At 42.8% G+C, this 15,558-nt stretch overlaps 1 protein-coding gene across 1 annotated transcript; it reads right to left on the reverse strand.

Moving 5' to 3' along the window:
- Positions 1 to 833: 833 nt before the first annotated feature.
- gdi2 (GDP dissociation inhibitor 2) lies at positions 834 to 15,524 on the reverse strand. Its single transcript, XM_078281455.1, has 10 exons — positions 15,390 to 15,524; positions 8,897 to 9,004; positions 7,787 to 7,886; positions 7,136 to 7,270; positions 6,635 to 6,833; positions 6,386 to 6,517; positions 4,267 to 4,366; positions 3,964 to 4,135; positions 1,799 to 1,998; positions 834 to 1,062 (listed from the first exon to the last, which is right to left on the reverse strand). The coding sequence occupies exons 1-10, from the start codon at positions 15,432 to 15,434 to the stop codon at positions 910 to 912; spliced, it is 1,344 nt and encodes a 447-aa protein (XP_078137581.1). The 5' UTR covers positions 15,435 to 15,524; the 3' UTR covers positions 834 to 909.
- Between the last annotated feature and the right edge of the window lie 34 nt (positions 15,525 to 15,558).

The following is a 15,558-nucleotide window of genomic DNA, read 5'->3' on the forward strand; positions in this document are numbered from 1 at the left end:
TAAGCAATTACAGTCAACCAACCCTTCCCATTAACCTGCTGTTAATGCTTGGGTCTTCCATCACTTTGCATGATACAGGAACTAAAATGTCTCTGCTGCGTTATAGTAACTCAAGCCGTTGAAAACAGGTTTGCGTAGTTTATGCTGGACTACAGTCGCCCTTGTGGCTTGGCTTATAGCATGCATCTGGCTGTGCTGGAGAATAGACAGAAAGAGGGGTTAAAAGGACACAACACAGATTGAGCCCACACACCCCCTTACCCACTTTAATGCCTGTTGATGTAAACGGATGGCTGGGGGTGCCCCCTTGCACAGCTGTCTGCTGTGGATGGGCCTGAATGTGGCTGCCCTACCCTGAGAGGAACACCCTGTCACTCACATGATTTAAATTCAGACGCACAAAGCCAAGCCACTTCTCACTCTCTCTCACCCTGACATGAAATACTTTGCAGAGACCAATAACTGATGTATAGATATTATTTATCTTCAAACGCCTTTTATACAATGAGAAAAATTGCCCCCCCCCCCCCCCCATCACATGTACCCACTCTGTAAGATAATGATTATGAATCTTCATTTGATTTGGCATCTTTGGACTATACATCATTTTAACATGATGAAGCAGAAGAATGTAGGGTATTACTGTATATTAGGCATAACCAGTGTTTAGTGCAACATCCATCTGAATGTGATTTAAAAAAGCATAACCCCCCCTGTCCAACAATACTCTATCATATCTCCCTATATATATATATCATGGACTTCCTAAAAAGGGGCAAACCATAGACTTGGATGATCAGCCAGCCCATAGGTGTGTACATTTTTTGTGTAGGTTTTCTATTTTTTGTAAGATTTCAGTTGCCGGCAGCGTTGTCTTTGATATCAGGAGTGTTGCGGGTGCTTTCGCCTCTAGTCTGCGGCGTCACCGAAGGTGTCCTGCTTCTTGCGCTCCATCTCGGCAAAGTCAAATTCTGAGCCCGTCATCCTCCGGTAGATGTCTTTGATGTCGTCACAGGTGGTCTCGAAGTGAGTGGTGGCATCATATGTACGGGAGATGAAAATCTAGGGTGAAGACAGGGTCCAAGTCATTAGTTCAGGACACAGAGAGATCGATAGAACAGTCTAGGTCAGATATAGTCTTGATTCTTAAATGATGCCAACAAAAGAAACTAAAATACAAAATGTTTACACACACAGTAATTGTTCTCCAATAAAAAATAATTTTCTTTTTTTTTTTTCTTTTTTTTTTACAGACGGAAGGAAGGAAACAGACCACAGAAGTGTATCCTGTGCGGGACATTTTGCTGACATAACTTTCTCTGCTCACACACAATGGCAGCAGAAAACTAAAGTGGTGCAGAGATGGCATGTTCTTACATAACAGCAACGTGCGAGGCAAATTCCTCTGTTACAATGAGCAACCAACTTTGGCTGAGGGTATAGATATTCATTTAGAGTGCATAGAGCATTTATACTGTATGTTATGGCAATAAAAGAGGTGAATGAAGAAGTATCTTAACTTGTTTTCTGTGGGTGTGTTTTTTTTTTTAATTAACAGGACTGTGGATATTTCAGATCAATTTGAGGAGTGCCTATGGTTAGCATTTTCCCCATTTCATTGTGTCATGCGATGTGGGACTCGCACTGGTCTGGTCTGGGTCTTGTCTTGGTCTCGGTTTAACACCGCTGTTAACTGCGTTGCGTTATTTGTCTCAAGAAGTTTGCAACATTTCTATTAACTCAAGTGAGTGGAAAACAAATGGTTGCTCAAACGGCAGCGAAAAAAAAAAGTTCCTACCTGGCTGTCAGTGCCCATGTCAGTGGGTGCATACTGGTCACTAATGCTGACAAACTTCTGCTCAATGGGCGTCAGTAGGTCCAGGGCTGGCTTGATCTCTTTCTCGGGGTCGTTTGTCTCCACCGTGGTGCTGACAATGGCAACATATTTACCTTGTGCCGCCACGTTGTGAGCAAAGGAGATCATACAAACGTAGATGTCTGGAAGCCGAAAAAAAATAAATAAGGTTATTGTCTGGTGGTTCGCATGTGGGTGAGTTAAAATATCATTATGTAATGATCGGTTGTTGTTACACCTTAAGATATCATACATCTGAGTAGAACCTGACAATATGAATCTGTTAAAACCAGAGGTGTCACAGCGGAATAACACCATAAGTGGATTATACACTTTAGCAGCTTCCACATATACATGTTTACGACTCTTCGCTTAACGTTAAGCTAGGGCTGCACAATTAATCAAATTTTAAATCACGATCACGGCTTCCCACGATCAAATTCACGTGATCAAGCGATATTTAAAATGCTTCATTCCGTTCATAGAACGCTCCGTTTTTTTTTGTTTTTTTCAAAGCTCCGTAAAAGACTCTCTGAACACGTGCCTCCATGAGCCAATCAGAGTTGTTCTCTGCACCGCGCAGCTTAGTTTAGATGTAGACAGTCACAGAGAACAGAGTAACGTGAGGAACATTCCACAACAGATAGCAGTCGGTCATAAGTCGTCACGAGGTTTACCAGTTTACCAGTAAACGCAACATTTAGTACCGTCTGTGTTGTTTTTCAGAAAACAGCAGTGACCAGTGCTAGTTTGAGTCTTTTAGCTCATAGCTTTAGCGGCAGACTGGTGTACGTCCCGCTACACGCTCACACTACACCGTTTAGCTGTAAGTATTTTAGCCACGTTTACTACATACCTGCAAACTCAGAAGTGCTGAAAAAGGTGACACATCTGTTGCCTCTAACGTCTGTTTTCGGAGAATCAGAGAGAAGCGCAGGTATTTAAGAGGCACCGAACTCCGCGTTGCTATTCTGTCCGGTAGATTACGGTCGTTAAGGCACCGGTGCCGTATTAGTACCGGGTCTCGGACCCCTACGTTAAGCTTCCCTTTCCCTCTGCAATACATTTGTTTTCATCAGACATCTGCGTAATCAGCTATGATAAGGACATCTGTTTTTTCTTTAAGAGGCTTTTTTTCCTTTTTAAAGAATAAAGAAACTAAATAGTAGGAAATCTAGGGCTGCCCCCTGAAAGTCGATGAGTCGAATCCTAAGGTGGTGACCCCTCAGTCAACTCAGCCAGACATTTCCAATCAGTCAGTGTGAATTACAATTATACTTTTATATTCCAGCAGGACGAGCGCGCTGAACAGTGTTTCCCACTAGTGGTCTATAGATATGAATGTTGATGACATGTCAAAAAAGTCACGCCCACAATGCGTGGTAAACAAAACAGGGTCCGTGTGCTAATGGATTTTCTGGTTGCCAGATGGTTTATCTCAGGTGTTCAGCAACATTAGCACGGGTAGCTCAACCAGTGTCACACTAGCAGTAGGTATACAAGAGAGATTTTTTGGAAGTCTTCCAATCCGCATGTCAAATGGCATCTTCCATAGCCATTGGCAGGAGCACAGCCTGTTTTTTAGGTTACATTACCCTACATGTGGTAGATCACCTGGTACATATATAGAGGTTTACTCCTCGACGCAGCGGCCGCAGGTTCGACTCCGCCCTGCGGCCCTTTGCTGCATGTCATCCCCCCCCCCTCTCTCTTTTCGTGTCTTCAGCTGTCCTATATAAATAAAAGTACCCAAATAATAATCTTAAAAAAAATAACATGCACTACCATGCATGTTATTTACATTACGTACCCTACTCTGCCTCTGATTGGCTAGTACTTCTTGGCTTCTTCACAGAATGCGGCGCAAAGGGAAAAAAATAACACTGCCTGAGCGAGCTCGGTAGATGATGGCAGGCGTAATGCCGATATGGCAAACTGATTAACAAGAACATTTTTAAATGGCATTTCATTTGAAGAAAAGGTTGACGAACCCCTGGTCTATATGGAAAAAGAGGAACAAAGAAATCAAATCTTCGTATTGAACAGAACAAATCCAATTTGTAAAAAAAAAATAAAGAGACATCTGCTCATTTCCTGTGTGCGCTCACCGTGTTTCCTGTTGACCTGATTCTGGGGGATGATGATCTGGCACGAGTTGACGTCGCCGGTGTTGCCTATCGGGTGACTCAAGATGCAGATGACTCGGATCACCTGACCCACTTTGGTGACGCGGTCCATAGCGTAGCTGGGGTCGCAGATCAGCTGCTTGCACCTGGCGATCTGTTGTTGAGCAAACAGGCAAAAGGTCAGGGGTCAAGGGATAGGTTTAATTCCTGGAGAAGACGCCTTTGTTTATTTAACACAGGAATCCAACACATTTGAGCGCAAAAACCCCCCCAAAAAACGCTCACCTCTCCCTCAGACTTGACTCCCACCACCTTCCCATTCTCTACCACGATCTCATCTATGGGCTTGTTCAACATATACGTCCCCCCGTAGATAGCACTCAGCCTGGAATGGAAACACAATGTGACATGTTACTTCCTGTTATCCAGCGATATGAGCTGAATGAATGGTGGTGAGCTACAAGAAGTTATACTACCATATTTATGACTTGACATAAGACTAGAGGTGTTGAAATTAATCAAATAATCGATGCATCGGGATGCGGACATGGACGATGCTGCATCGATGCAGTGGCCCACCATAATCGATTACAACACAATGACGTCGCTCGTTAATTTTCCGGCCGCGGCATAAACTCAAATGAAAAATAACATTCTCAGTAGCCTAACCCGTTACACACACACACACACACAACGGCTGAGCGGAGACACGGGAGAGTGGAGAGAATCACAAACCAAGAAGAGGAAAAAAAAACACTGAGAAACATCTGAGAGACACTAGTTAGCTTGGAGAAGATCTAAGTGGAATAACGAAGCTGAAGAGGTGTAGCTACACTACGGCACTTTTCCTGTCTAACAGCAGTGGTTAAGAACAAATGTTGTGCTAGCGTGCCTGGCTAAAGTTGGAGCTAACGGCGGAGAGTTGCTGATTTTGGACCGGAAAGGACGACAGCGTGTTTCCCTGCTGAAGAGGACTTTGCCGTAGCTGGTGACTGGTTTTCGTGTTTGAGCTGTGTTTCTTGGACTAACAGCTAACTGTAAGTTGGATTTCTGTGTGTTTGCTTCACTGAAGATAACATCCTGCTGGCTGCTGCACGTCCACACGAGCTAACGTCAGGCCTGCAACTTTTTTTTCCCCTCTCTCGGTGTGTGTGGGTGGGTAGGTGTGTGTTAACACAGTGGTTTAATAGGGTTTGAGTAAGTTTTACATTGAAACTGCTGTAAAGAGGAATCTTTTTGTGTAGCTGGAGTGTTTTAAGTGGAAACTGATAGAGAAACGGGTAAATGGGTAGTTGTGTGTAATATCATTTGAAGAAATACTGCAGTTAGCATATTTGAAGGGTGTGATTTGTGTTATGTTTTTGTTTTTTTTGTTATTCAATCCAACGGCTAAATATTATTTGTACATTTAAGTTATTGTTCAGTAAACAATACCTTTTTTGTTAAAGAGTTGTCTGGGGTCAGTTATTCCAATACAGCACAATAGATTTGCAGGTTAAAAGTAGGGTGGTATATGACTAATCCAAAATAGGTCAACCTTCGTGGTAGCTACCTTAAAGAAATGAACCCAAACACCTCATCATTCCAGTCTGAAGTTACGTATTGCAGCTTGGGCATTGCACTTGACAATGCAAGTGTGTCAAGTCAAATATCCTATATGGCTTTAATAGAGACATTTATTTTGAAGCATCGAGATATTGAATCGAAGACCTGATAATCGTATCGGGAGATCAGTGAAGATTCACACCTCTACATAAGACTATGTTTAACATTGGCTCCGATAGCTGATAGGGACCTTTACCCCCTCTAGTTGCAACTTCCGGCAAAACCCGGGAAACAGTGTGGTCAGAGTGATTGCAAATCATACAATGTCAAAGAATTATACTCGGTAACAGTAATGCATAATTGTTTCTGCCAAACAACTTATGTTTTTGTAATTACATTCCACTTTGCAACACAGTAATCCAGTAGAGACCCAATTTATTAAATATGATGTGTGAAATCGATCCAGCTTACTACAATGTGCTACGGTGACAAGTGGCTCATGCTAATGCTTGGTGTGTAACCGTCAGTCAAATGTTACATTTGACATTTTTTATTCCTCTTTTCATTATTTTAGTTTTTTTTTTTTTTTCATAAGATACATGCTGGAATAATGTTAAATATCACAGATTGTCAGCAGAAATGTCCTATTCTCAGTGGATCTTTCAATTATTTTGTATTACTTTATTTAACAGGATCGTAGGAAGGTGCAATACGTAGCTGGAAAAAAAAAAAAAAAATTGCAAATTGAATCGCAATATCTGGCAGGAAAAACACAATTAGATGTTTTCTCCAAATCCTTCAGCCCTAACAGTGATACATACAAGTATCACGTGTGCGTGTCAAACGGAGGAGTCCCTACCTGGCAAACCCTTGCGGCAGTTCTCCCAGGCCGTACAGTGGGTAGAGGTATGGGCTCTTGCCGTATCTGGCCAGAGACTCGCTGTAAAGCTTGATCCTGTTTATAGTTTCGATGCAAGGTTGATCCAGGTATCTGAGTGGAGAGAGATGGAGACCATTAGAACTCTACCAAATGTACAACGTTATCCCAATCACGTGCAATTAACAAGGTAGTGGGGGGGAGAAAAAAAAACGTAGAAAGACGACTGACTCGTCTGTGCGGTAGAGGGCGAGGGAGTGGCCGGTGAAGTCGATGACGTCCTGTCCCAGGTTAAACTTTTTGAAAATGTCCCTCATAGTCGACTGCTGGGGGTCGATGCCTTCCATGGTTTTGGGGTTGCTCTCGTCAAAGTTGGAAATGTACTGAAGGAAGTTTTTGAAGCGCCGTTTCTCAAACAACCCCATGAGACCTTTGGGAGAGCGAGAGTTTAGACTTCAAGTGGACCAATGTCGAGAGCACCAGAGTGAGTACAAAGCAAGCTTCATAACATCAATGCTACATGCAACCAGCAGCTGACTGTTAAGGGTTAGACCCGAACAACATTACATAAAAACAAGGACTAAAGAGAAAGGCTAAGGATTCCCCCCCCCAAGGGACCTATAGAAAGGAACAAATGCAGCATATATTTCAAAAACATTCCCTCGATGGTTTCAAGCTATCCACACATTCTTTTTGTTCAGTCATTTGTCACTGCATCCTCGGATAACGTACCAGATGACAGAGCCTCAGCCTCAGTAGAGGGGACTTTATGGATTTTGCTCCCCTTGTACACAAAGCTGCCCTCTACCACTTTGAAATCCAGGTACTGAGTCACCTTTGTGATCAGCAGCATGCGCACCAGCTGACCTGGGGGAAGAAGATGCAAAAAACAAAGTGAGACTATTGCTTAATTCATGAAGATATTTGTTAAATATCAACATTTGTGTCATTTTAGACTAGCAGTAAGCAGCGCTCTAGTCGAGGCTTTATTTTACGTTGAAAAAGCCCGGTAAAACCGCAACCCACCATTGAATCAAAATAAAACTTTCCTCTTATTTGTGAAATAAGCACGTGACCCGTTTCAACTCCACCCCTCAGAGAATTGGAATCGAACCGGAATTGAAAGAACAATCGGAATTGGAATCAGAATCGTTAAAATCCAAACGATGCCCAACCCTATTTTAGACCCTTTGATATTTTTATATTTTGTAGCATTTAAGCTTACTTGTGGTTCTGGCTGCTACTTAAAGATGTTTTAAGTATTAAACTTTGTTTGAACCATGACAAGGGCTGGGTAAAGAGACATATTGAAGATACTTGGCAGACCCAGAGGTCACAAGATAAAGCTGTATGCGATACACAGGTCAGTGATCTAAGTAATACCGTTGGCCATGAGGAATTTAGGGATGAGGTCCACGTTCCAATCCCGGCCTTTTCCCATCGACTCAAGAGGTTTGCCCGGAATGCTGAAGCGCTTGTAGAGCTGTAGGGAGAGACAGAAGCAGACTTGACTCACGAGCTACAGCCAATAACTTACAATTACACCAGAGGAGCATTTCAGAAAGCAAGGTAACCATTAAAAAGGGAACTCGAGGGATTTTACACATGAAAGTCTGTTTACAGGGCTTGGGGAGCAGTGCTGCAAAAGTATCTAACGATAGAGTAGAAGTAGCACAAGAAATCTCTAAAGAGTAGGGGTCGGGGAAAAGTCGATTGCAGATGGATTGCGATTCTCTCAAAGATTGTGGCTCGATGCAGAAAAGTCAATAATTGGAACTTTGTTGCCATGTTTGCTGTTTTAACCATTTGGAGAGAAAGTTGAGACGGATTGAACTTTTAGAGAAAAGCAACCCGACGTCATGCATCATGTAATCAGCGATCAGACTTGTCAGTCAGTTTTGAGGCGTAGTGAGAATCCTGTACAGCAAACAGGAAACATCTTTTAAAAACACTATGAGGGTAAAAAACACAAGCATTGAACTGCCCTGGAGTTTGTGTAACAGCTGAATGTTTCCCGCACCAACAAAACACAAATCAGTCGCTAGTCTCTTGTCTTTCTCCGTGATATGAAGCTGCCTTCAAGGGCAGTCGGAAATGTCAGGATCATAAAAACGGAAAACAATAATTGTAAAATAGGAAGTTTACTTGTGCTACGTTGGGGGGGTTTAAAGAAACAACAGGACGTCACACAAATGGGCCATTTAAGGGACGCTTCCATTGCCACACAACCCTGCGGCGAATCACCAGAGCATGTGAATAGCGTTAGAAAAGGAACCCCCTCCGTCTGAACAACTACCTTTTTACCTGTTTCAGTCCCTCTGTTTCTCTAGCTGTTAACATCCTCAGTTACCTGTTCCCATATATCAGCTTGTTTATTTATATATATCACAATTGCACAGTCTGCAGTTCTTGCTTCCTCATGCCTTACATTTCAAACCAATGTGACTCCCCAGTGTCACAAAGTCGAGCCATCAGGCTCAGAGATTAACTTACATCTTCAAGAGGCGTGATGGAGGCACTCTCGGCTCCGTAGTAGGAGTTGCGGTCCATGTGCAGAACCTTCTTCCCCTTCACTGACATGATGCCTGATAAAATGCATTCCTGTTGGGAGAAAACAAAACACAAGAGAAATTAAACCAAGACCAATAGGGTGACGGGAAAATCCACAGACATGGCACATCCTAATGATACTGGTTATAATGATAGAAGGTTGATGCTGTTTGTTTAGTTGTTGGAAATATTCCTATAGTTAGGGGCGTCCCCATAGCCTATTATTTAAAGCATACCACATAAAAAACTTTTTTGGACAATGCACATTAATCAACATCTCTGTAAATGCGCCAGTGTTAGCCAGATGGCTCATTTTCAACTGTAGCCCTAGTTAGGGCACACAAACACGGGGAGAACGTGCAAACTCCACACAGAGAGGCCCTGCGCGGACCGGGGATCCAACTCTGCATTGCCAACTTGCTGTGAGGCACAAGTGCTACCTACTGAGCCACCAACATCCCCTGTTCGATTCCAGTCTCTCCATCCTTTCCTGTCTCTCTACATGGTCTAAACATCAAATAAGGCAAAAATGGATTCGTAATTGAAGGGATTAACAACAGCTCTACTGTAGATAGCTACACCGCAGGTTCTAATTGATTGTTCGACACTGCAACACTAGACTGATGTCCGTGATTGAGCTGTTTAGGCTCCATTTATATTTCCTGCATTAACTGCGTTTACATTCTTTTAATCACTCGTGACAAATGGGCTGTTGTACATCTAATGTACAACTATAAATCCTGCTCTAGTGCATTTTAGGTTGCTTTAACATCAGTTCAGTGAAGTTCCACTCGGGGTCACAATCAATATAAATTGATGGAGGACTAGTTTTTCCTTGAGTAAATGTTAAAAATGGCTTTGGACATACACAATTTGCAAATTTAACAGAACCAAGATTATGACCATACATTGGTGTATCCAAGAATTCCGTTCCGACACACCCAATACCGACATAATGTCTGACATGCTTCTGTGGAGATGGGATGATGATTATAGCTTTCACATGGCTTTAAGTCTCAGAGCCTTGGCCAGACGAGGGGAAATGTGCATGTTTGCCAGAGCCTAGAATTCACACAGACCAAAGGCCATAATGAGATTACTGTGTGCATCATGTGAGCGTATGGACTTTACTTTAAAACAAGTTTTACTACCAAGAATCATGGATCATAACTTTCACTGGGTGATGTCAGCTTCACTCCAGACTGTGGCCTGCAATGACGCAGAAAGCGTCAAGGGTTCATACCATTTCTTTCTTTTAAATTAGTACGACTCTTCAGAGGCTTAAATATGCTCCACGCTTATTACATTATGGTTAATGAAGGAGCACTCACACAACCTGTATGCTGTTCCATGAAAGACAATACAGCATACAGTACAACTTTCATTTGAAACCAAACTTGGGATCATCAAATCAATCAACCAATGCTGTAATTTCCACATTCTACATGACATCACGTCACACCCCCCTCAGTCTCACGTGGGAGTGGCTGCTGAGTTAAGTGCGACACCTAGTCGGAGAATTCGCTATAAGTGTCCGGTCTGATTCTTGGCTTAATATCAACCCGGTTCGAACATTTTTACACTGGCCCAAACTTTGTGTAATGCCAGATTGAGCAAGACATTTCTGGCAAGAAACTGCAAGAAGGAAGAAAAAAAAACACCCAAGGGTGAACATTAAGGGTCATTTACACAAAGACGAAAATGTCTAACTGGGGAGACGCCAAAATCTGGAACTTCTGTCGGTAAGAGCCGACGCCAAAATTGTCAGACAAAATCTAGGAACGGCAGGAGACTCGGTTGTGAACAAATTACGAACCGGCTACACGACTGAGATGTAATCTGCCGAGAGGGAAAGAGGTCTACGGTCTTAGAATTGTTGTATAGGTTTGCCCTCATACAGACGTAATGCGCAATAATAGATATTCCAGTAGTTTAAACCTGCGTTTATTTAAGGGCGTTTTCACACCGACAGCCTTTAGTTTGGTTGAATTGAACTAGAGTTTGTTCGCCCCGCTGGTGCGGTTCGTTTGGGCAGGTGAGAACGCGGCAATCCAATGCTCACCAAATGATGCGCACCAAAAGCGGACCAAACAAGCGTACCGAGACCTGCTTGAAGAGGTGGTCGCGGTATTGCTTTCAATCGAACTCTGGAGCGGTTCGTTTGCGGTGAGAACGTGATCCGTACTCAAACGTATACTACATGTACTCCGCAAGTCTATGCTAGTGTCTCCTGTAGTCAGGTGTATTTAGCAATCTGCGATGCAGCAGAGCAGCAAGCTGTAGCAGCTTGCAGTGTTTCTATGACAGAAATAGACTGCAGTCAAGCTTGCCGTCCGTCACTCGCATCTCCGTGGTCAAACCAGCTGCCGCTAAAATTGGAGACCGACACCGGCAGAGCAGAGCGAAGTCTCGGTGACCAGAGCAGACGTAGTAACGTCTCTTGCGAAACAATGTCTGATAATTTTAATGAAATGAGCTGGTTTGACCACTAGACCAGAACACAGGACCTTCTTCCTGCATTTACTTTCTTGCTCCCTCCCCCAGACATATCCGACCAATAACAGGGCTGGACGTTCTTGCCTGATTTGTAATGATGCATTTTGGTACGTTTGGATTTTTCCAGGTGTGAAACCAAACCAAACCGACCGAGGGCAAATCGCTCCAAGTTTACTAACTCACCAACTGATTCGGACCAAAGCAAACAAACTACAGGTGTGAAAACGCCCTAAAAAGGAATACAACAGCCTATTTGGCCAACTTTGACAGTCCTACATGACATGTGGTCAACCTTAAATTTAACTAAACATCTGAATGCCCCCTTCATAATCCCAGTGTCATACCTACTACTCTACATCCTGTACTTCCAATGTAGCTTCTGCATAGGTACTCTCCTAAAATAGCACATGCCCCAGTGAAATCAGATCACGTCTGTAAATGTCTGGGTGTCATCTAGTAGTCTGTGATCTTGCAATGCCATTGACTTGAAGGCCATACATCCAGGTTACGCATAAATCTCTGGGGAAGAAAGAGCAGTTGTGATTTGTCACTCACTCCTTTTAGGGTGACATGTGACTGAAGCCAACCTACTGCTGCTTACATAGATACAGGCTTTGACATAGAGCAGGAGGCAGCCTAGTCATCACTCCCTCAGCCAGATGGTAGTGGCCGTGCTGACAGAGAGGAAAACACACTGATCCAGTGTACAGTCAGAAGCCAGTTTCAAACATTGGGTCCAAAGGCCAACTATGAGTTCAGTTTTTAACACATCAGACCCATCGAAAGTCTGAGAGGGTGAGAGGCAGCAAAGTCCAACGCACAAGACAAGAGCTGGATGTGTCTCTGCAGTTCAAAAATACAACCACATGACAGGACATTACAATCACAGCAGCACAATACTAGCTTTGATTTTACAACACTGACAATTTCCAACACACTTTCACAGTCACAAGAATCGGAGTCGGGTCTCTTGGTTACACAGCAGATTAAAAAGGTTCTACATGCAAAACATATGATGAGCTTGTACAATTAGATGGGAAGGAGTTGGCTTCAGAGGAGGTTAAGACAATTTCTAGCAGTTTGGTCAATACAAAACTACCACAGTAACACAAATCTTTACTTTACTGTGTGAGTCTTTAGTGATTGTTTAATTGTCATTTGATTGCCCATGGCTGAAACTTCTAAACAAGCTGACCTCCCTTATTCATTATATTGCGAGTGAGTGCAAGCATTGTGTCCATTTCCTTTAACACCATTTCCTTCTTTTGATGGGCGCAAAGATAGCAGCGACTGTATACTTCTTACTGGAAAATGCAAAAGTATTCTCGTACTGTGAAAGGAATTAGCCATTTTGATTGATATACTTTGGTATATTTAACTTTAGGGCGGCAACTAACAAATGTTTTCATGATGGAGTGGTCTACCAATTATTATCTTGATCAATTGTTGTTTACTACTTCAGATCATTTTTACTATTGATTTTCGATGAATTGGTTTGGTCTATAAAATCAAATCACAAAAAACAATCGCAATTCCCTTAAGCCCAATGTGATGTCTTCAAGTTCAATGTCGTCAAAGATATTCAGTTTACTTTCACATGTGATAAAGAAGTGCAACAAATCCTCATGTGAAAGACGCTGGAACCCCAGAATGTTTTTGCAAGAGAACTGACTTCACGATTAATTGATTAAAATCTTTTCTTTTACAGTTTTGAATGGAGCTCTTTATTCCACTGCACTGTTGTTAGTTTTTCCTTTGGCAGCTAAGTAAATATATTTGTCCACTTATATTTTCCCAACTAGCACTGTTGGTTTCCCATCAGTCATGATGTACAGAATGCTGTTATCACTGCAGTCTCTGTATATTCCTCAACTTATAAACTCAGAAACCACTGAAACCCCGCCCCATTCACTTCTCTCTTTCTTCAGGCAACAAGCTGCTTACTTGGGATCACCAAGAGCATCATAATGTGAACCAGACTGCATTTAGGTACAGTTTAATATCTTGTGCCAAGCCACTCCCCTCTTGTGTCATTAGTAGTGGACAGATGGGAAACCCCATCCCCCAGTCGCTTAACCCATGAAAAAAAAAAGGTGCCATTGGTGGCAGAAAATATTCCATTTAAGAATACAAAACAAGTGCATAACTATTTTATTAGAATATTGTGTATCCTAAGGGTTCCCCCCAGTGTATTGCAAGCCAGGTGGCCCACCGAGCCTAAGTTGCCCACACCAGGCCTAAGCCATCTCCAGTTAGCTTTTAGCGCTGACTTAATATAGGGCCCAATGGAATCTGTCTTATAAATTCTCAATTTTGCGATTCCATCCATGATTCTGTTATCCAGAAACATTGGGCTCTACATTGATGCTGCCATCAGTCTGGGACTGGCCCCCAGCCAGTATTAAGGAGAATCTGTCATGTATACAGAAGTGAAGTCACTCATTTGCTTAAGGGAACTAAAACCATGTGAAACCACAAGGTGGAGGAGTGGTCTGCAAGGCTTTTTAAGGCTGGCAGTCAGTCTAGCTCTCTATTTTACTGAGCTTACAGAGTACTACCAGTGTACTTTCGGTTCCCCAGTCTTGGTGGAACCACACCCAATTGTGAGTTAAATCAACACCCGGCCTACCAAAACGTAACCACCCCCCTTTCTGCAACCTCTGCCTGCTCTGAGCCTGAAGAAAACACTCAGTCATTTCTTGCCGTCATGAAGAAATACTAACCTACAGAATATGTACAAGGCTGTGTTGAGCCGCAGACAATATCAGAATTAAAACTGTGTAGTAGGGTTCTCTAAATTAAAAGAGAGTCCAGAAACTGCTACGAGCCACGGAGATGACAGGAAGCTGCATATTGGTATCACGGTATTTCCATGTCATGCTTTAGCCGTGTAAAATTGACAGCAAGTCAGGAGGCATATATAAGTATAATTATGTCTTTGAGGCTGTTAATACTGACAAAGTTCATATCATGGTAAACAACCACTACACATATGGGAATAGCTCATAGACTGCCACCTCACATCATCCTGTATCAGCTTTTTAGTATGAAAGTGAAAACGACGCAAGGATTTCAAGTTAACAATACATTGCTAAAGTTGACAAGTTAACTTAAAGACGGACACTTAACGTAACATCGTCCACAGTAATACAGCACTTTTGGATAAGCAGTCAGTTCGTTCTTACCCCAAATGTCTTCTTGTTTAACTCATTAAAAGTGCTGAGGCTTCGTTAACATTGCGACTATTGAACATGTATACTAGGGCTTAATTTTTCTCCCCAGCCTGTTGAATCCCCCGCACGGACAGGAGCAGGACGGAAACGTAAGATAGCTTGAGTTAGTAAGTGAGCTAACGTTGGTTAGTGGCTAGCTTTGATATCATTATACTAGCTAGCTAAGTCTGGAATAAAGTCAACAATCGAATTGACGGGCACCCTGCACGACAGATAAATAGGTGAAGCTGACACGTCGTTATTCTGTCAATAGCAGGCTAATTAGTTAGCTTACTTTAGATCGGCTAACGTTAGCAGGATAATCATCCGCATATAATCTTATCTTGACTGAAAGACTGGCGCCCAACCTCCAAAAAACGGTTAACTGGACTCAGAGTTGAAAGAATACTTAACCACAGCAACATAGTGAGAGTTTAACGTATCTTGTGTACGTTAACATTTAGGTATCGTTAATCTTTCTAGACACTGGTAGCATTTGCCGATATCAGTGCTAACAGTTAGCGTAAGCTACTTTGCTCACAGTTTCCATTAACAAACAGGTAGTCGCTCACTCTCGGTTAGCGACTAAGCTAGCTACTTAGCGCTAGCTCTGCTGATTAGGCCTAGCTAGCTAGTTAGCTCAAAGCCAAACTGTCAAGCGTAAATGCGCTGGTAACAGGTTGCAAATCATTTCCACGCTGCAACCGCATCGTTTGATTCTTTCTCACCGTAAGACCGGTGCCCAGAACGATAACGTCGTATTCTTCATTCATTTTTTCAAGTCTGTTCTCCTCTGCTTCTGAATATCTGGAAAGAAGAAAATGGAGATCTGCGGGGCTGGAAACAAATGAGAAGGGGCAGCGGTTCAGCGTCAGGCGCCTGAGGGGGCGGGGCTTC

Source organism: Sander vitreus, chromosome 23 (assembly GCF_031162955.1).
Source record: "Sander vitreus isolate 19-12246 chromosome 23, sanVit1, whole genome shotgun sequence".
Taxonomy (NCBI): domain Eukaryota; kingdom Metazoa; phylum Chordata; class Actinopteri; order Perciformes; family Percidae; genus Sander; species Sander vitreus.